General features: G+C 38.5%; 1 protein-coding gene across 4 annotated transcripts in view; it reads left to right on the plus strand.

The window, feature by feature from the left end:
- The window catches only part of LOC132396772 (lysine-specific demethylase 4C-like), a 379,800-nt gene that overhangs the window by 224,671 nt on the left and 136,805 nt on the right, over positions 1 to 18,324 (plus strand). For all 4 annotated transcript variants that reach the window (XR_009513110.1, XM_059974646.1, XM_059974645.1 and 1 more), the window contains one exon: positions 16,909 to 16,964. Coding sequence is in view for 3 of the 4 variants with exons in the window: in XM_059974646.1 (XP_059830629.1) it covers positions 16,909 to 16,964 (56 nt within the window). In the remaining variant the exon portion in view is untranslated. The remainder of the gene's footprint in view (positions 1 to 16,908; positions 16,965 to 18,324) is intronic.

Consider the following 18,324-nt stretch of genomic DNA (forward strand, 5'->3'; position numbering starts at 1 on the left):
GTGTGTGTGTGTGTGTGTGTATAGGAGGAGTAAAGAGGGAAATCTTTTCTGTGTAATGGATTTGTTCACTGATTTTTATGAATACTGCAATGGGGGCCCTCAACTCACAAGTAGGAGGGGTTATCCCCCACAGCTAGTCGTTTCCCCTGGCTCTACGCAGGGTCATCTACTAGAGACCTCAGCCTTGGAATCACACGTTTGTTGCCATTTTTGTTATAATTTGCGTTTCTTGGTTCTTATTTGTTCAGGGAGTAGATCGATTAAGTTTTATTCTGCTAATTTCAATGATACATTGACAGATAAATACAGATGGCTGAGGACAAAGTAAAATACATTTCTTTTAATGTCAATGGGCTATTAAATCCAATCAAACGTAATAGAATTTTATCCAAAATGAGAAAAGAACAAGCCCATGTAGTATATTTACAAGAAACTCATTTCAGTGATAATGAGCATAGAAAATTAAAGAGAATGGGCTTGATTAATTTGTTTTTCTCCTCATATAAATCAGGACCTAGGAGAGGAGTTGCTATTCTTATCTTAGGTAAGCTAAATTTTGAAAAAGTATTCGAGATGGGAGATAAAGAGGGCAGATATATTCTGGTAAGGGAGAATATAGACAGAAATTCAGTTACTCTATTGAATATATACGCACCCCCAGGAAGTGATATTGGTTTCTTTCAGAAAATTATTGATACTATGGTAGCGGAGACAGAAGGTCTCCTGATATGTGGGGGAGACTTAAATTTACAATTACAACCAAACTTAGACTCTTCCGATAGAAAAACCTATGAAACAAAATCCTTACATAAGAAAGTTAATACACTTTTTGAGGATGTTGATTTAATTGATATATGGAGGAACCTTTTCCTCGACAGAAGGGATTACACTCATTATTCTGCTCCTCATTCTGTATATACAAGAATAAACTATTTCATAACATTTGGAAAAGAGAAAGACAAAATATACACCTGTGGAATTGGAACAATAGATGTAAGTGACCATGCACCTATATATTTATCTGTTGATTTTGACCTATAACCAAAGAATACTATTTGGAAACTAAATTCAAGTCTACTCAATGATCCGTACTTTAAGGAACAAATTAAAAAAGAAATTGGTCTCTACTTAGAATTTAATGATAATGGAGAGGTTTCACCTCCCATTTTATGGGATACTCTTAAGACGGAAAATTATAGCGATATCTTCATATAAGAAAAAAAATAAGGCTTAAAACATTAGAGGAATTATAAAATAGGCTGAAGGAACTAGAGAAAATACACAAATTGAATTTGGCACAGGATACATTAGGGGAAATTAAAAGAATTAGAAGTGAAATTAATAGTTTGCTTACACAATAAATCAGGAAAAATTTAATGTTTCTGAAACAGAGACATTATGAAAGTGGATCAAAATCTATGAAAATACTGGCGTGGAAACTGGAGTAAAAAGATAGCAGGAAATCCAATTCATAGAATTAGGGAGCCAAGAACAAAAATGATAAAAAAAAAATAAGCTAAGTGAAATTCAAGAAGCTTTTGAAGTGTTTTACAAAACTCTATATTCCAAAGTTCCATGGGGAAGCATAACCCAAATTGACACCTTCTTGAATTCTCTAGAGTTACCCACTTTAAGCGAAGATCAAAATAGAAGGATGACTGCTGACATAACTGAAGTCGAATTAAAAGCTGCAATTAGTAGGCTTAAATTAAGCAAGTCACCAAGATCAGATGGGTATACGGCAGAGTGGTACAAAGAATTTAAAAATGAGTTAATTCCTGTTTTACTCCCCACACTGAACTGGGATCTAAAAAGGCACAAATGCCACCCAGTTGGAAGGAATCTCAACTATACCGAAAGAAGGCAAGGATAAAATGGAATGTGGGTCATTTAGACCAATATCCGTTCTTAATGTAGATGATAGATTATTTACCTCCATCATGGCCAAACGATTAGAGGAGTTTCTATCCATACTGATACATAACGATCAGACAGGTTTTATACGAGAACGCCAGACACAAGACAATATGCAGGACACTTCACATTATGGATCATATAAAAAAAAAGAAAATCGAAGCAATAGTGATAAGCATGAACACTGAAAAGGCGTTTGAATTTTCTTAATAGAGTTTTATATAGATTTAGTTTCCAAGACACAATTATTACAACTATACAGACACAATATGACAACCCTACTGCTCGGATTAAAATCAATGGATATTTATCAAATAGTCTTACTCTTGTTGGAAAAAAGAGAGAGAGAGAGACCGCTTCTACCTCTTCCAACGATTCTGAGGCACAGAGAGATCTGTATTTACTGACAATTACCTTTATTGTTCAAACTATCAAACTAACAAGTACGTGAATTCATACACTAAATACCTTGTGCACACACCCACTAAGTATCCCTGACTCTCCTGGACAGTCAAAGAATAGCAAAGGTATTACCTGGATGGAGGAATTTACGCTGGCCAGGCATTCCTTGTTCCTTGTAGTCCCGATTTACTCTGCACATGCTTCACGCAGGGTCCTTCTCGCTTGTATCTGCGATGGTTATTCTTCGAAGTTACCGCCACCAGCACCCACAAAGCATCCACTTTTATATCCATCTCTTATCAATTCAAATGCCGCAGGTCATGTGTCTGGCCTTTAACACCTGGTCATTGGCTGTGGTCCAAAGCAGCATCCATCTGTTGTCCTCTTCCCATCAAGGGACAGTTGCTGACTCATGACTCTTTGTTCTCAGTCAGCAATGAGCTCGAATCACCTCAGGCATTCACAATCCTGCATGTTATAGCCAACCAAAGAACCCCTCACAATAACTCCTTATTTGGAAATTACCTCCAGTCCAGCAGATTACCTGAAGAGTCTTTGTGCCTTCTTTAAAACACTAATCAAGTCCTGCATGTTAACCTCATAAAATGGAAAATAGAGTGTCAGAACAAAATGGCAGCCTCCATCCCCCAAGCACACCGCAAGGACAAGGACTGCTTCCACTGTTCTTGATTCATTTGAATTCACTGATTTGAAGTTTGTCATTCTTTCTGGCCAACACTGTACAAAGGGGCATGAGACAGGGTTGTGCATGGTCACCGCTACTCTTCACATTATATCTGGAACCATTAGCTCAATACATCAGACAAAATGAAGATATCGGGGAATTACTATTAAAGGGACGGAGCATAAATTGGCTTGTTGCGTGGATGACATTTTGATCTATCTAGGGCAATAAACATACTCTTTACCTAAATTGATGCAATCCTTTGAATTAGCAGGATACAGGATCAACATAGATAAAACCCAATTACGTTCTTGTTACTATAGCCCACCAAGAGAAATTGAAAGTAGATATCCCTGGGAATGGCACACAGAGTCTTTCAAATATTTGGGCATCATTATGCCAAAAGATTTGGCAAAATTATCAGCCTTTATGTAAAAAAATTAAGTAAGATATGGCAAGGTGGAACCTGATTCCTTTTTTCAGTCTCAGTTCAAGGATTGAGTCTGTTAAAATGAATATACTGCCCAGACTGTTATATCACTTTCAGACCCTACCAATAGAGATTAATCAAAATCAATTCAATGAATGGAACAAGGTGTTATCAAGGTATATTTGGCAGGGTAAAAGGCCTAGAGTTTGTCTCCAAACTTTGCAATTAGCAAAGGAAAAGGGGGGGATGGGGCCTACCTTCTCTTAGAGATTATTACTTTGCAGCGCAGTTGAGAGCTGTGATATGTTGGTGCCACCCATCATATGACGCTCAATGAAAAAACATTGAGGAGTGGGTACTTCCCATCCCCATACAAGCAATTTTGGCTGATAACAACCTGCAAAGGTACATACATACTATTGATAACCCATGGGTGAAATTGACTCTTAAAATATGGAAAACTACTGTAAAAGAATATAATCTGGAGGGAGATATTGCAATTCTTAAATGGTGTGCATATGACTTGGATTTTACACCAAATAAATTGGCTGCTAGATTTAAGGAATGGACAGCTAAAGGAATAACAGTTCTTTGCAACATAATGATAGAAGGAACACTGTTCAGTTTTGAAATGCTTAAAGAGAAACACTTATTAGAAAAACAAGATTTTTATAGATTTTACAGATGTGACGATATGATAATAAGAAGCTTAAAAATGTAACCAAGGCAAGAACATGCTTGATAGAGCTATTTAGAAAAGCATATAATTCAGATAACGGTAGTAGAATAATTTCAAGCATATATAAGGGGTTGTCAAATCTTAAAACACATTCGACTTCATACATTAAAACGAAATGGGAGAAGGAAAGAAGGATAATTATATCTGAGGAAGAATGGACAATAATATGGAGGTATCAATGGAAGTGTACCAGTTCACAGAAATGGAGGAGATGGATGGAAAAACTTGATAAGATATTTTATTACACCCTCTCAGAAATCCAGTTATGATAGTAACCTCACTGTTTGCTGGAGAAATTGTGGAAATCAAAATGCAAATCATTATCATATTTTTTGGGACTGCCCTGTTATCAAAAACTATTGGAGGGGGATACACAATGCCCTACAAGACATCTTTAAATGTGAAATACCCTTAGAGAGTAAGGCGATATATTTTGGATATATATCTCAAGAATGGTTGAAAAGAGTTAAATATTTAATGAATGTACTGTTGGCAGCTGGTAAAAAGACTTAGTAGGAAATGGTCATCACAGGACAGCCCAACTATAAATGAGTCCTGATGAAGGGTCTCATCCCGAAATGTCGACAGTGCTTCTCCCTATAGATGCTGTCTGGCCTGCTGCGTTCCACCAGCATTTTGTGTGTGTTGCTTGAATTTCCAGCATCTGCAGATTTCCTTGTGTTTGCCTTTTAAATTCACTACTGTGAAGCCTCTGCCAGTGATGCCTATACTGAAGAAGTTTAAATCTTCTCTTCAACAGGAGTTCATTGAAACCCTCTCCCTCTGCTCCCCATCTATAATTTCTTCGGCTCTTCAACTTTTCGAACATATTTTCACCCAGACACGCTATTGCAGCCATATATCCTTCCTTGGAATGTGTCTCTGCCGCCAACTGACTCCAGTTGGCTTCAGGATCCATTTTTGAGCTTCTCAATTTGAACCCTCTGAGGATTCCAGGTGTTCACATTTAATTGACTCTGCCTCCCGTTGTTTCTCCCGTCGAGTTCTGAGGGCAACACTCTCCGCCATGAGAAGGTACCTGGCGTCCCTATCACAATCCCTTCCACACCTCCGGGACACCTTTTTCTCCGTTTGCAATGGACTTGTCCATTATTTCATCCTCCGTCGGATCCATGTGTGCAATTGCCGTTTCTTTGACTTTATCATGTCCTGCAAGGATCGCAAGATCTTCCATCTGCAGACTCCAGAGCATGGACTTCGCATCGGGGCCCCAGGCCCAGCTGTCGATCTCGGCTGCCCTAGCTACCCAGGGCAAGTTCACAAGCCGGACTCCAGCACCATCAACGCAGGTTCCAATGACCATGGATTGGCCCTGGCCGTCGATCTCCGCTGCCCCAGCAACCCAGGGCATATTGAAAACTCGGACTCCAGCACCATCAACGCGTGTTCCAATGACCATGGACAGCTTCAAAGCAATTGCGCAACCACCAATTGCGACTCCAGCCTTGAACTCCAGGCTGGTTCTTCACATGCTATGATTGGGACTCCTGTCTCCCCTTTCCCCACCACTACTCTGCAATCCCCTCTCCCTCAGATTCCATCGTCAGCTCCTGGGCCCTCAGAGGCTCCATCTTCCTCTCACCACAACCCTCCCCTCTCCACCGACACCACCAGCCCCTCTCTCTCCTCTGATCCCATCTCTCATCCGTGGCAGGTCTTTACCATTCCCTCCGACCTTCAACTCTCTGAGGCAGAGTGCTCTGTCCTCAGTATGGGCCTCACCTTTGTCCCCCTTCGCCTGCACCTCAGCGAGTTCCGCATACACCATGATGCCGAGCTCTTCTTCCATCTGCTCCGTCTCTGAGCTTATTTCTTTGGCAACGACTCTCCTACCCCCACCGATGATCCCTTCTCCCGTCTTCAACCCTCCTCCTCTTCATGGTCTTCTGCCTGCTCTGGATCTCTGTGTCCTGACGAAGGGTCTTGGCCCGAAACATCGACAGCGCTTCTCCCTATAGATGCTGCCTGGCCTGCTGCATTCCACCAGCATTTTGTGTGTGTTGCTTGAATTTCCAGCATCTGCAGATTTCCTCGTGTTTGCCCAACTTTAAATGCATGGATGGAAATTACAATGGACATTTACAAAATGGAGAAGATAACAGCATCTGTTAATCATAAGCTGGAACAATTTGATTCATACTGGGAAAAATGGTTTAGCTACCTAATGCCTCATAGGCCTGATTTTATTCTCACAAATCAATGAATATGTTGTAAAAAAAAATCACTCCCTACTTGTACATAGTTTTTTCCTTTTGCTTGTTTTTTCTTTCCGCTCTTTTCTATAAGTGTATACCTCAGAGAAATACTTTGTGGAGATTTGTGATATATACGTACAATGTCTGAAATACATCTTATGGATATGTTTGTTTGATGTTGAACTTCAATATAAAATAAATTACAAAAAAAACCCCAAAAGGTTCGGAGAGCTAGGTAATGTTAGAGATCTAGAAGATTATAAGGATAATAGAAAGGAGCTTAAGAAGGGAATTAGGAGAGCCAGAAGAGGTCATGAGTAGGCCTTTGTGGGCAGGATTAAGGAAAACCCCAAGGCATTCTACAAGTATGTGAAGAGCAAGAGGATAAGAAGTGAAAGAATAGGACCTATCAAGTGTGACAGTGGAAAAGTGTGTATAGAACCAGAGGAAATAGCAGAGGTGCTTAATGAATACTTCAGTATTCACAATGGAAAAGGATCTTAGTGATTGTAGAGATGAGTTGCAGCAGACTGAAAAGCTTGAGCATGTAGATATTAAGAAAGAGGATGTACTGGAGCTTTTGGAAAGCATCAAGTCGGATAAGTCGCTGTAAACAGATGAGATGTACCCCATGCTACTGTGCGAGGCAAGGGAGGAGATTGCTGAGCCTCTGACAATGATCTTTGCGTCATCAATGGGGACAGGAGAGGTTCTGGAGGATTGGAGGGTTGCGGATGTTGTTCCTTTATTCAAGAAAGGGAGTAGAGATAGCCCAGGACATTATAGACCAGTGAGTCTTACCTTAGTGGTTGGTAGGCGGATGGAAAAGATCCTGAGAGGCTGGATTTATGAACATTTGGAGAGGTATAATAGGATTAGGAATAGTTAGCATGGCTTTGTCAAGGGCAGGTCGTGCCTTACGAGCCTGATTTAATTTTTTGAGGATGTGACTAAACACATTGATGAAGGAAGAGCCCTAGTTGTAGTGTATATGGATTTCAGCAAGGCATTTGATAAGGAACCCCATAAAATGCTTATTGAGAATGTAAGGAGGCATGGGATCCACGGAGACATTGCTTTGTGGATCCAGAACTGGCTTGCCCACAGAAGGCAAAGAGTGGTTGTAGAGGGGTCATATTCTGCATGGAGGTCACTGACCAGTGGAGTGCCTCAGGGATCTGTTCTGGGACCCTTACTCCTTGTGATTTTTATAAATGACCTGGATAAGGAAGTGGAGGGATGGGTTGGTAAGTTTGCTAATGACACAAAGGTTGGAGGTGTTGTGGAGGGCTGTCAGAAGTTACAGCGGGACATTGATAGGACGCAAAACTGTGCTGAGAAGTGGCAGATGGAGTTCAACCCAGATAAGTGTGAAGTGGTTCTCTTTTTTCTTCTGTCTCTTTGATGACAGAATATAGTATTAATGGTAAGACTCTTGGCAGTGTGGAGGATCAGAGGGATCTTGGGGTCCGAGTCCATAGGATGCTCAAAGCAGCTGCGCAGGTTGACTTTGTGGTTAAGAAGGTGTACGGTGTATTGGTCTTCATCAATCGTGGAATTGAATTTCGGAGCCAAGAGGTAATGTTGCAGGTATGTAGGACCCTGGTCAGACCCCACTTGGTGTACTGTGCTCAGTTCTGGTCGCCTCACTATAGGAAGGATGTGGAAGCCATAGAAAGGGCCAGAGGAGATTTACAAGGATGTTTCCTGGATTGGGGAACATGCCTTATGAGAATAGGTTGAGTGAACTCGGCTTTTTCTCCTTAGAGCGATGGAGGATGAGAAGTGACCTGATAGAGGTGTATAAGATGATGAGAGGCATTGATCGTGTGGATAGTCAGAGGCTTTTTCCCAGGGCTGAAATGGTTGCCACAAGAGGACACAGGTTTAAGGTGCTGGGGAGTAGGTACAGAGGAGGCGTCAGGGGTAAGTTTTTTACTCAGAGTGGTGAGTGCGTGGAATAGGCTGCTGGCAACGGTGGTAGAGGCGGATACAATAGGATCTTTTAAGAGACTTTTGGATAAATTAGAAAAGTAGAGGGCTATCGGTAAGCCTAGTAATTTCTAAGGTAGGGACATGTTCGGCACAACTTTGTGGACCGAAGGGCCTGTATTGTGCTGTAGGTTTTCTATGTTTATGTAATTTACTTATACAGAGGATAGTGGTACTTGGAATGAGCTGGTAAAAGAAGTTGTCAATGTGGGTAGAGTTGCAAGATTTAAGAGGCATTTGGATAGAAATATAGAAGGGACTGGCTTGGGCTGAATATAGGCAGCTGGAAACAGCAGGAAGGGCGCTATGGTCAGCATGGATTTGTTGAGCTGAAGGGCTGGCATCTCTGATGTATTTTTCTGTGACATTATTGTTTTGATTGACCACTAGAATCCATATGGAAATGGATTTCCAGAGTTTTAGGCTTTCTTGTCTAGTGAAAGCCCTTAAATGGTGCTCCAGACAGTGCATGTGAAAAGGAGTAATTCATCATCTTCATTTCCTGAATGTCCAGGTCATGTGGTAACATTAGATTAAAAAAACTGCGTAGGATCAATGACATGGATCTATGAAATTCACATGATTCAGTTATCATGAGGCAATCCACTCTGCCTGACAATTTCCATTGCTATGTCCAAAAGTGTTAACTCTTACAGGGCAAGGAGTTGTTCCTTCTACTTTTGACTCGTCATTACAGTCCAGATTCCCTAATTGTGCAGAAGAACCACAGCTACATGGTCATGAGGAGCTGAACAAAAATTGTTAACGGGCTCCTCAATGAGTCTACTTAAGGGATGGGTCACAATACGATCAAACAAGATCTCATGGTCTGTTGTGTGAAGTATGCTTTAAATGACCTCTCTGGCCATTGTGAGTACCTAGCCTTTTCATTTGCACAGCTGCGGAAGGAGAGAAAAAGCAGACAGTGATAAAGAGAGGCACCCAGTGGATGTAGAGTCTAGGCATGTTTTATAATACCAGAAATTCCATGAGGGCCTCAATTTATAAACTCGAGCACAGACAAAGAAAAGTCTACAAGATGTCATTGCTATTCAGATTTAAACTGATCAATGGAGAGGTACCATTGCATCATATATGTATGTGCCTGGCAATGAGTATCTCCTTTAAATGAAGGTCTTACCATGTCCCTTTAGTATAGAGCAGAATTCTTACTGACTATTTCTTACTTGGAAAATTTGGGGATGAATATTGATCAGAAAATTACCAAAAGCAGGCACATAATTACTGAGATCTAAATAATTTGGCAAAAATGTTCAAACATCTGAATTGCTGAAGTCAAGCATGTGGAAGATTACTCGGCATCCAAAAGGCACACAAAATCTACTTGTCTCAACCACCTCTTATACAATTCTGAATGCACTGAAAGCCACCTCATATGAGATACCAGCTTGCCATACTGATAACCCGTAAACCATGCTGGCCTTACATTGCATAACATTTGAGTAATGCCTCCTATGTTGACCATTTTCCAAACAGAATGGCAATGCATTATAGTGCCTTTCCCAAATGTGGAGATCTCAATCTAGGATTTAAAAAGCCAAGGCAGTTGACTTTTTGAATCTCTAACACCTGCAAGATGGACTTCAAGCAATCCATTATCCTCACTTCTGTTTCGTTTGTGGACAATAAATGCTTCTGTCCCTTCATAATCCAACAACCATAAATCATCATGAATAGCGAGAAATTTAAATTGTCATTTGTTCACATCTCTATGTACTAATCATTTACGTGTTGCTTAATATTTCAGATATTTTTAGTTGTTCAGAGAAGATGGAAACTTTGCAACTACTGTGCTATGCCTTACTGTGTGGTTTTGCCTGTGGCATTGCTTATGCAAAGAGCTTCCTGCAGAACTACAGGCAAGAGAGTGCATATTTGTCTTGGGCTGAAAAATGTTGCAGATGGTCTTGAAGGAAGATGATCAGCAGCTTCAGGCTTGGATGCTTTGCTTCAAACTGCACTGTTTCAATGTGAATGTTAGAAATCTAGGCCAGCTGGCTGTAATTTTACATCTACCTGGAATCACAATGACAAGTGATGCCATTGTGAGAAAGGTCACCAGAATTGTAATTCATCTATTCAATGGGACTGCCCAGCGGTGCTCAGTATGCAGCAATATGCTTCAGGACTGGTAGCTGGAATGCCAGAACACTCTTGAAGATTATAACACCAATTATTTTGAGTCATGAGTTTGCATTGCAAACTCTGAGCTTTATGAACTATTCCGATATTAGTTGGCTTTTGTTTGTACTGCAACCTATAGCACTGTATATTGTTAGATCTTTAAAAGTTAATTTGGAAATATTCAAAAAATAATCAGGTTATGTGCAAAATATGGGCTGAAATCCCACTTACTCCTGGACTCTTATAGTTTGAGGCAGACTGGACAGTGCCCCATCTGTTACGATGTGCATTTTATCAGCATCTGTTCAGAAGCTGATGCATAACAGTCCTTGCTGAATCATATGGGGCAGAACTGGTTTATAACCTCCAGTGATCTGACACATGCTATGCTTTCTCGTAGCTAGCTGAATTACTTTATGAACTTCTCACTTATAAATTAGCTTCAGTAAAGTGCAGAATGCTAAGATCGTAACTAATGAAAGCCAGCAACAGGTGAAGTCCGCTGCTGCCTTCCTCCGCATAATGTTGTGACAAGGATTATCTGAATGTACAGTAGGTGAGGAATGTGCACATTTGAGAAAACGTTGTTTGAACTATCTATAATGTGAGAAAGTGGATTATATATGAGACCATTATTCTTGTTAATAATGTCAAGAACATAGCTGGCTTCTAGTTCTGTGATTGTAAGACCTATGAATAGTTGGTACTTCTGTCAAATCTGACACTGTAGTAGTCTGCATTTGAGAGTTAGTCTGTCCAGAGGGAGAGAGTGAGCGAAACATTGTACTAAGATTATACAGCATAGAATTGGGTCCTTTGGCCCATCTGGTCCATGTCAACAAAGACTTCCTCCCCTGCAATTCAGTTGGACACATGCCGTACACTCTACACTCTTTGGACCCTCTGGATTACATTCCTAACTAATGAGTCAGATAATTAGGAATTGTAAACATTGACAGACAGACATTCTTTATTGATCCCTAGGGAAATTGAGTTTCATTACAGTCGCACCAACCAAGAATAGTGAAGAAATATAGCAATATAAAACCATAAATTATTGGATTATCTGAGTTTTATTTCAATTGTGTTCCAATCTGCTAAATTTTATTCACTGGCTATTTCACAGAAAGTGATAAACCGCTCTTACAGACTAACAAAAAAATTCTAAAGACACAGTGCTTTTGAATATCAGTGTCTGAGAGATGTTTACACCAAAATAAAAACAGAATGAGCTAAAACCCCCATGGGTTAGGTAGCATTTGAAGAAGAGTTAATATTTCAGGTTGAAGTTCTGCATAAGGGCCTTTGATTCAAAACATTATTTCATCTTCCCTGGATGCTGCCTAATCCTTTCTGTTTTTACCTCAGATTTTCAACTGCTTTACATTTTTAATTTTCACAGAGGTATATGCATTTTTACCATTCCTAAAACAACGACCATCCAATTTATGCAAATTACTCCATCCCTGGTCTTGAGACAGGTCCTCACCAGCGCAAAAAATAAAGCCAGAATTCTGTCTTAAAGCGCTTTCAATAACATTCCACACAAGACTATGGGCCATCTACCTTTAGCATGATTTTCTAATATCTAGTTACATTCTCCTTTTTCAAAAATATACTGTATTTTTAAGAAGATCTAATATTTCATTCCTTTGATAATAATGCTGAAGACTACACTTTGCAGAGTCTGCAGAAAAGTTCTATGATCAAACAGGAAAGCTACAGTTTGAAGTCCTTAATCCTCCAAGAGAGTTTTTAACACCAATCATACAGGGCAATGTCATGGTACATGAGAATTGTTTTTACACACTGAATGAAGAATTTGAACCCAGGACACGCTGAAATTGCAGACTGAATCAAAAATATAGCTGAAGGCCAAAGCATGCTCAATGATATATTAGTTGAAAGGAGCATTCTGCACTTGACAGAGCAGCAAGACCAAAAAACAAAACAATTGGTGCCAGCAACACCAGACTGAACTTGCCTCATGGCCAATGTCTATTCCAAAGCAAAGGGGAAAATGTTGCAATATCCCCAAATAATGTAATTGATCTGATTCACATTATTTAGAATACAAGTAAAATAATAACTGGGTGTGACACAGAAGCTGATGATTCAGCCTTTATAGACTGTACTGGCTGGTCCCTGCCCCCATAATCTTGCAAATGTTTTCCTTTAAGATACTTCAATAGCTCTCTTTTGAACACTTCAATTGAATCAGGTTCCACTCTTACCCCTGACAGTGCATTCCACATCCCAATCACTCACTATAAATACATTTTTGTCCTGCTATTTTTGGTTCTTTTGCAATCTCTTTCGTTTGTGACCCCTAGTTCTTGACCTCTCTACCTGCTCTGCCAATACTTCCCATATTTTCTTTTAATACCATGATTAGATCTTCATTTTAGGAGAGAAGGGGAAAGTTTAAAGGAGATTTAGGGAGCAAGTTTATAACACAGAAATCTGTAGGGTCTGGAAAGGGCTGCCAGATGTAGTAGTAGAAGCAGCTACGATAGTGATGATTGAGGCTTCTGGGTAGACACATGAATATGCAGGTTACGGAGGGAAATGCATTATATACAGACAGTAGCCATTTAATTTGACATTATGTTTGGTGTAGACATTGTTGGCTGAAGAATCTTTTCCTGTGTTGTACTGTTCTATACTTTGCAAAAAACATGTATTGCAAGGAAAGTAACTTCAGTTTCTTAGGTCTACACATATATAATTTTAGTCTGTTACCTCTGGAACCATCTTAATGTGCAGTCTTAGAGATTAAGACTTTATCTAAAATGTGACACCTGGAACTGGACACTGTGCTTTATTTGTGGCTAAACCAGAATTTTATAATGCTCTTTATAACAGTATTTTGTAACAGTTTTACTCAAATGTAAAACATTTTGCAGATCTTGGTTTTAGATTTTAACTTGCCATTCCAGCATCTCAACAAAGTCAATTACTGTTGCCTTTTCACTTCAGTACAAAGTTTTGTGTCATCTGCAAGTTTGGAACAGCGTCCTGAACATTGAATCATAAATGTATTTTAAGAAAAGCAGTTGTTCAATTATCTGACCTCTGAACCTCCAATCGAAAGAAACAAGTTTCACCATTATTCTTTTCCTTGTTACTCAACCAAATTTTTATTCATTCTGCTGTAGCCTCTATTACCAAGCAGTTCTCAATCTTGATGACAATCCTGTCATGTGGTACCTTATCACTTTTTGAAGTCCATGCATATAACATGAACTGTTTTACCTTCAATAACCCTCTACGATTCCTCATTTGAAAATTCTACAAGTATAATTTTAAAGATTACTGAAACATAAAACAATTTCTGGGATATATATCTAATATTTTGGTACAGTGTTGAACATATTGAAAGAAACAGTCTGTCTAAAAATTAATTTGTATACAGAAATAATAGCCTACAATGATGCTGAGTAAGTATCGATGCCAGTTTAATTTAATGACCTTATTGTGTGATTCTTGTGCATTTGAGAGATATTGATCACAATATTTTTCCTATTAGCACACAGTAACCAGAGTAATTTCAGGAATTGCACACCTGAAGGTAATCAATGTTAATTATTTTCAGGTCTGCATCTATAGAAGGGTGGTAACCATTTTATTCAGCAATTGTGTATTGACAAACTTGCTGTTGCTCACTGCAATCCTACCACCAGAACCCAGCATCTCATTTCATTTGCACTAACTACAAAATATTAGTGCAAGAAGTGGACAACTAGAGAAGCCCTGTGTGCTGGATAGCCCATGATGCCTCTAAAGCCTCGAATAAAGTAGTAGGGTGGCTTTGGTGGTCAATGCTCACACTGCTGCCTCAAGGGCCAAATCCAATTGCCCAAGAAGGGTAGTAATCTTTCATTTAGTCACAGTGTAGGAAGTTTTCTAACTAGTTCACTGCCACTTAGCTCCTCTCTAGTGCAAGCATAGAATGTTTAATCAAAAAAGCTTAAGCGTAATATCAGTGGCATTGCCTCAGAATATATATCTTGATATTATTTCTAAGAGGAACAGGTGTGCATTCAGTATGATTGTTAATATTTACCTCTCATTCTTGCAAAGGAAACATGATCTAACCCTTGTCACAGTGCTGTGTATGAAAGCTCTGTGAATAAATTGTCTGTACTGTTACCCAGAGTTCAAAAAATCTTCATTGGCTGTCGAACACTTTGGGTCATTCTGAAGAGATTTGAAAGGTTTTATATAAATACAAATAATTTTTTAAAATTCCAAAACAGGTGGGTAATGTTTATTTAATGTTTTTTTTAATTTCAGACTAATAATAAATGGTGTAATTGCTGTGGGAAAATAAGATTTGCAACATATTAACTCTGATTGATCTTACACTTGCAAATAGATGATTCAAACATTCTCCTTAACATATAGAGCAAGACATTCTTATGCATCATCAGAGACTTTTCAGCATAGACACAGTCAGATAAAAGTGGCTTTGTAATCAGTCGTTATTGACATCACTGGCCCTGTGCTTTGAAGATCTTACATCCACTAAAGCCTCTACATAAGAAAGGAAGCTGTTCTTCCATGATTGAATGTGTACTAAGGTCAAACTAATGGTGTCCACCTCTGCATTCCTCATAAGGGATTTTAGTGGTTTACATTGTGCTTGTGGTAAATAGCGGCACAGGGGAGGGTGTATTATTTCAGTCCTGATTACTCATTATCCTGGGAACTAATTTCCAATCAACTCTCCCAGACTGACAGCTATCTAAAAAAGGCAGTGTGCACATTCTTTCAATGTCTTTATTTATACAACAATTAACCCTTCTATGCTGCTTATCTTCATTTATAGAAAATAAACCAGAATATTATGCAACCACAATCATAATCAGTTTTGCTGCATTACTAAATATATCACCTTCTCTGAATTTTTGTTTGAATCTGTCCCCATTTGCCTGTCAAATGACTGCATTGTACTTGCAGCTTGTAACTGCAGAAAATCTGATCAATGTTCAGAGTTGTAAAAAAATACAGTGGATTCTGGTTAATTGGGGCACATCAGTGCCTGTACATTTTGGTCCAATGAAACAGCCGCTCCAATTATCCGAAGATTCATGGAAATATTTAAAAAAGGTGCTTAACAAAAGACAAACTACCAGTTAACTGAGTAGCAAATTATGTATTTAAATGAAATACATAACAAATTAAAATACTACTACAGAACTTATAAAACTTTGTAGTAGTTCCTGATTGTTATCGACAGAGGAATTTATCCCATGTATACTGGTGCTTTTTTTTTTTGATTGTTGTAAATGACCAAAATCAGTGCAGATACCTAATATAGATAACCAGCTGCTTTCTTACAATGCAATCGATGATTGCAACCTCCAAATTCTTAATTTAAATTGTAACATTCAAGATAATTGTTGATACCTTCAAATTCTTTGTGGGTCCTGACTTTAAGTAGTGAAATAGTTTCATTTTCACTCTTGGCCATTTCTGGCATTTACAAGCCTGTATGCTCGAAACCACAGTGAGCAAAGCACTTTGTGATTGTCTTGCTTATTTCTAGTCAACTATAAGTGACAAAAATCACTATTTTTGAACACAAGTACACACAACAGAAGCTTTTGAAAACTTTGCTCTAAACACCACACCAGAGCATAGCACTGGATACTTCAATCGAGGTCCAAACTGTACATCACAGGCACTAACAGTTTCTGCAACACAAACAATACAAAAAGAACAAGTAGAAGGCATAGAACAAGTGAAATAATTTAAAAGATTTGCTATCTGGAAAATGTCGCCCAAGGAATCATTCACTGGTGCCATTTTGACCCGAAGATCACTGTCAATTGTGACTAGTTTGAGAAGTTTCTGGTTGTGTTTTGTGAGAATCTGATTTCATGTTCGCCTACTTTATATGTGCTCCATCCTTTCATTTTTCTTACTGTTGCTGTATAGTTTTGTGATGCAGAGCTTTGTAACTAAACAGGCAAAGATTCTGATACTTTAATTCATTGTTGATTATTCCAGCATTCTTTTTCAGATTATGGAAAACAGCAACAGTTTTCATCCTTCTACTTGAGAAATATTGAATCTTAAATTTATTGTACTATTTTGACTAGTTGGTTTTGTAGATAGTTATATATGTTATATATGACTATATGGTTATATAATCGTCTTTTGTGAAGATAATAGTTGAGGTGTTTATATCAGCTTCATATTCATATATATAATATTTAGGGAGCAGATAAAATGATGGAAACCTAATAATTAACAATATTAAATTTCTTTTGAGAAGTTTTGTAAAGTTACAGCCCTTAAGAATTAGTAATTGACTGTTTCTGTATTGGAAATCATTGATAATATGATTTACTTTAATGTTTTTTTCTTGTTTCTGCAGGATTGTTGTCTCTGCAATTTGAGGGGTGGTGCACTTAAACAGACTACCGATAATAGGTAAGCTATAGCTTTACTGTTGTAAGAATGTTTTGAATCACCTGTAAAACATTCTGAATTTTAAAAAACTGCTAGCCAGCGAGGTGGAGATGAGACCTTGCAGTACCCACAGCTGGAGTCTATTTAAAAAAAAGTCAATTTGCTCAGAAATCAGAGTTTGTTTCACAGTGAAAGAAACAGCATCGCAGTTAGCATTACAGCTTGGAGCATCGGAATTCAGAGTTCAATTCTGGTGCTGTCTGTGAGGAGTTTGTATGTCCTCCCAGTGTACATGTGACTTTCCTCTGGTTGCTACAGTTTCTTCCCACATTCCAAAGACAAACTGGTTAGTAGGTTAATTGGTCATTGTAAATTGTCCTGTAATTAGGCTTGGGTTAAATAGCTGGATTCTGGGCAGTATGGCTTGTTGGACTAGTAGGGCCTGTTCTGAGACTAAAAAAAAGGAAATGTAACAAGTTTTCCAAATTAAACCAGAATTATTTCTTCAGAAAAGTGCAGTAAGTGGAGAATGGGTGGAATATAAATTATGTGCAGACAATTTAGAATTATATCTCTTGATTGATGATGGAATTACCTCATCATCTTCACTCTCACTGACTATAAAGTTGTGACTAAATATAGCTTATAGTGTAATATATAAAGAGGGAATGTGGAGAATTTGAGTGAATAGAACAACCAGCAAGGTGTCTTCATAATCAATGAGACTTTGAGATTGGTAAACAAACAGGAAAAAGACCGAGAATATCAGTGAATTCAATATCTATTTAAGAATATAAAAGAAAAATAAATTAGAATAAAAGCAAGAAAACAGAAAAAGGAAAAACACTCAAAGCACAGAATTCGATTTCACGTTCACACTGAAAACTCCAAAGCCTGAAGTGAAGAAATAGAAAGTTTGTAGTTTTTTTGGTGTTAGAGGTTGATTGAGAACCTTTAATACTCACTGCGTTATTGATAGGTCTCATGCATTTTCAATAACAGGATTGAATTTCTTGGAAATTTTAAAGATTATTTAATAGGCAAATGTGGCAAGTTACTGATAACGAAACAAAAAATTGGGGAGACTAAGGGAAAATTACTGTTTTATGTAGCCTTAATATTAAAGTGGACAGCAGCACTTGGATATTAACATTTAGCTATTTAATCTTTTCCTGGGGTGGTTGATTCTTTTTCCTGCACCCCCCCCCCCCCCCCCCCAACTTCCACCGATCATTCCTAGGAATCAGCCAAGTGAACCAATGTTGCATTTCCTCCATGGCAAGTTTATCCTTTCTACGGTAACAAGACCAACATTGTAGATTCCAGGTTTAGTCTGTCAACATTTTATTTAATTGCTTAAAATGCTTATTTTAAATCTAAA

Source organism: Hypanus sabinus, chromosome 7 (assembly GCF_030144855.1).
Source record: "Hypanus sabinus isolate sHypSab1 chromosome 7, sHypSab1.hap1, whole genome shotgun sequence".
Taxonomy (NCBI): Eukaryota; Metazoa; Chordata; class Chondrichthyes; order Myliobatiformes; family Dasyatidae; genus Hypanus; species Hypanus sabinus.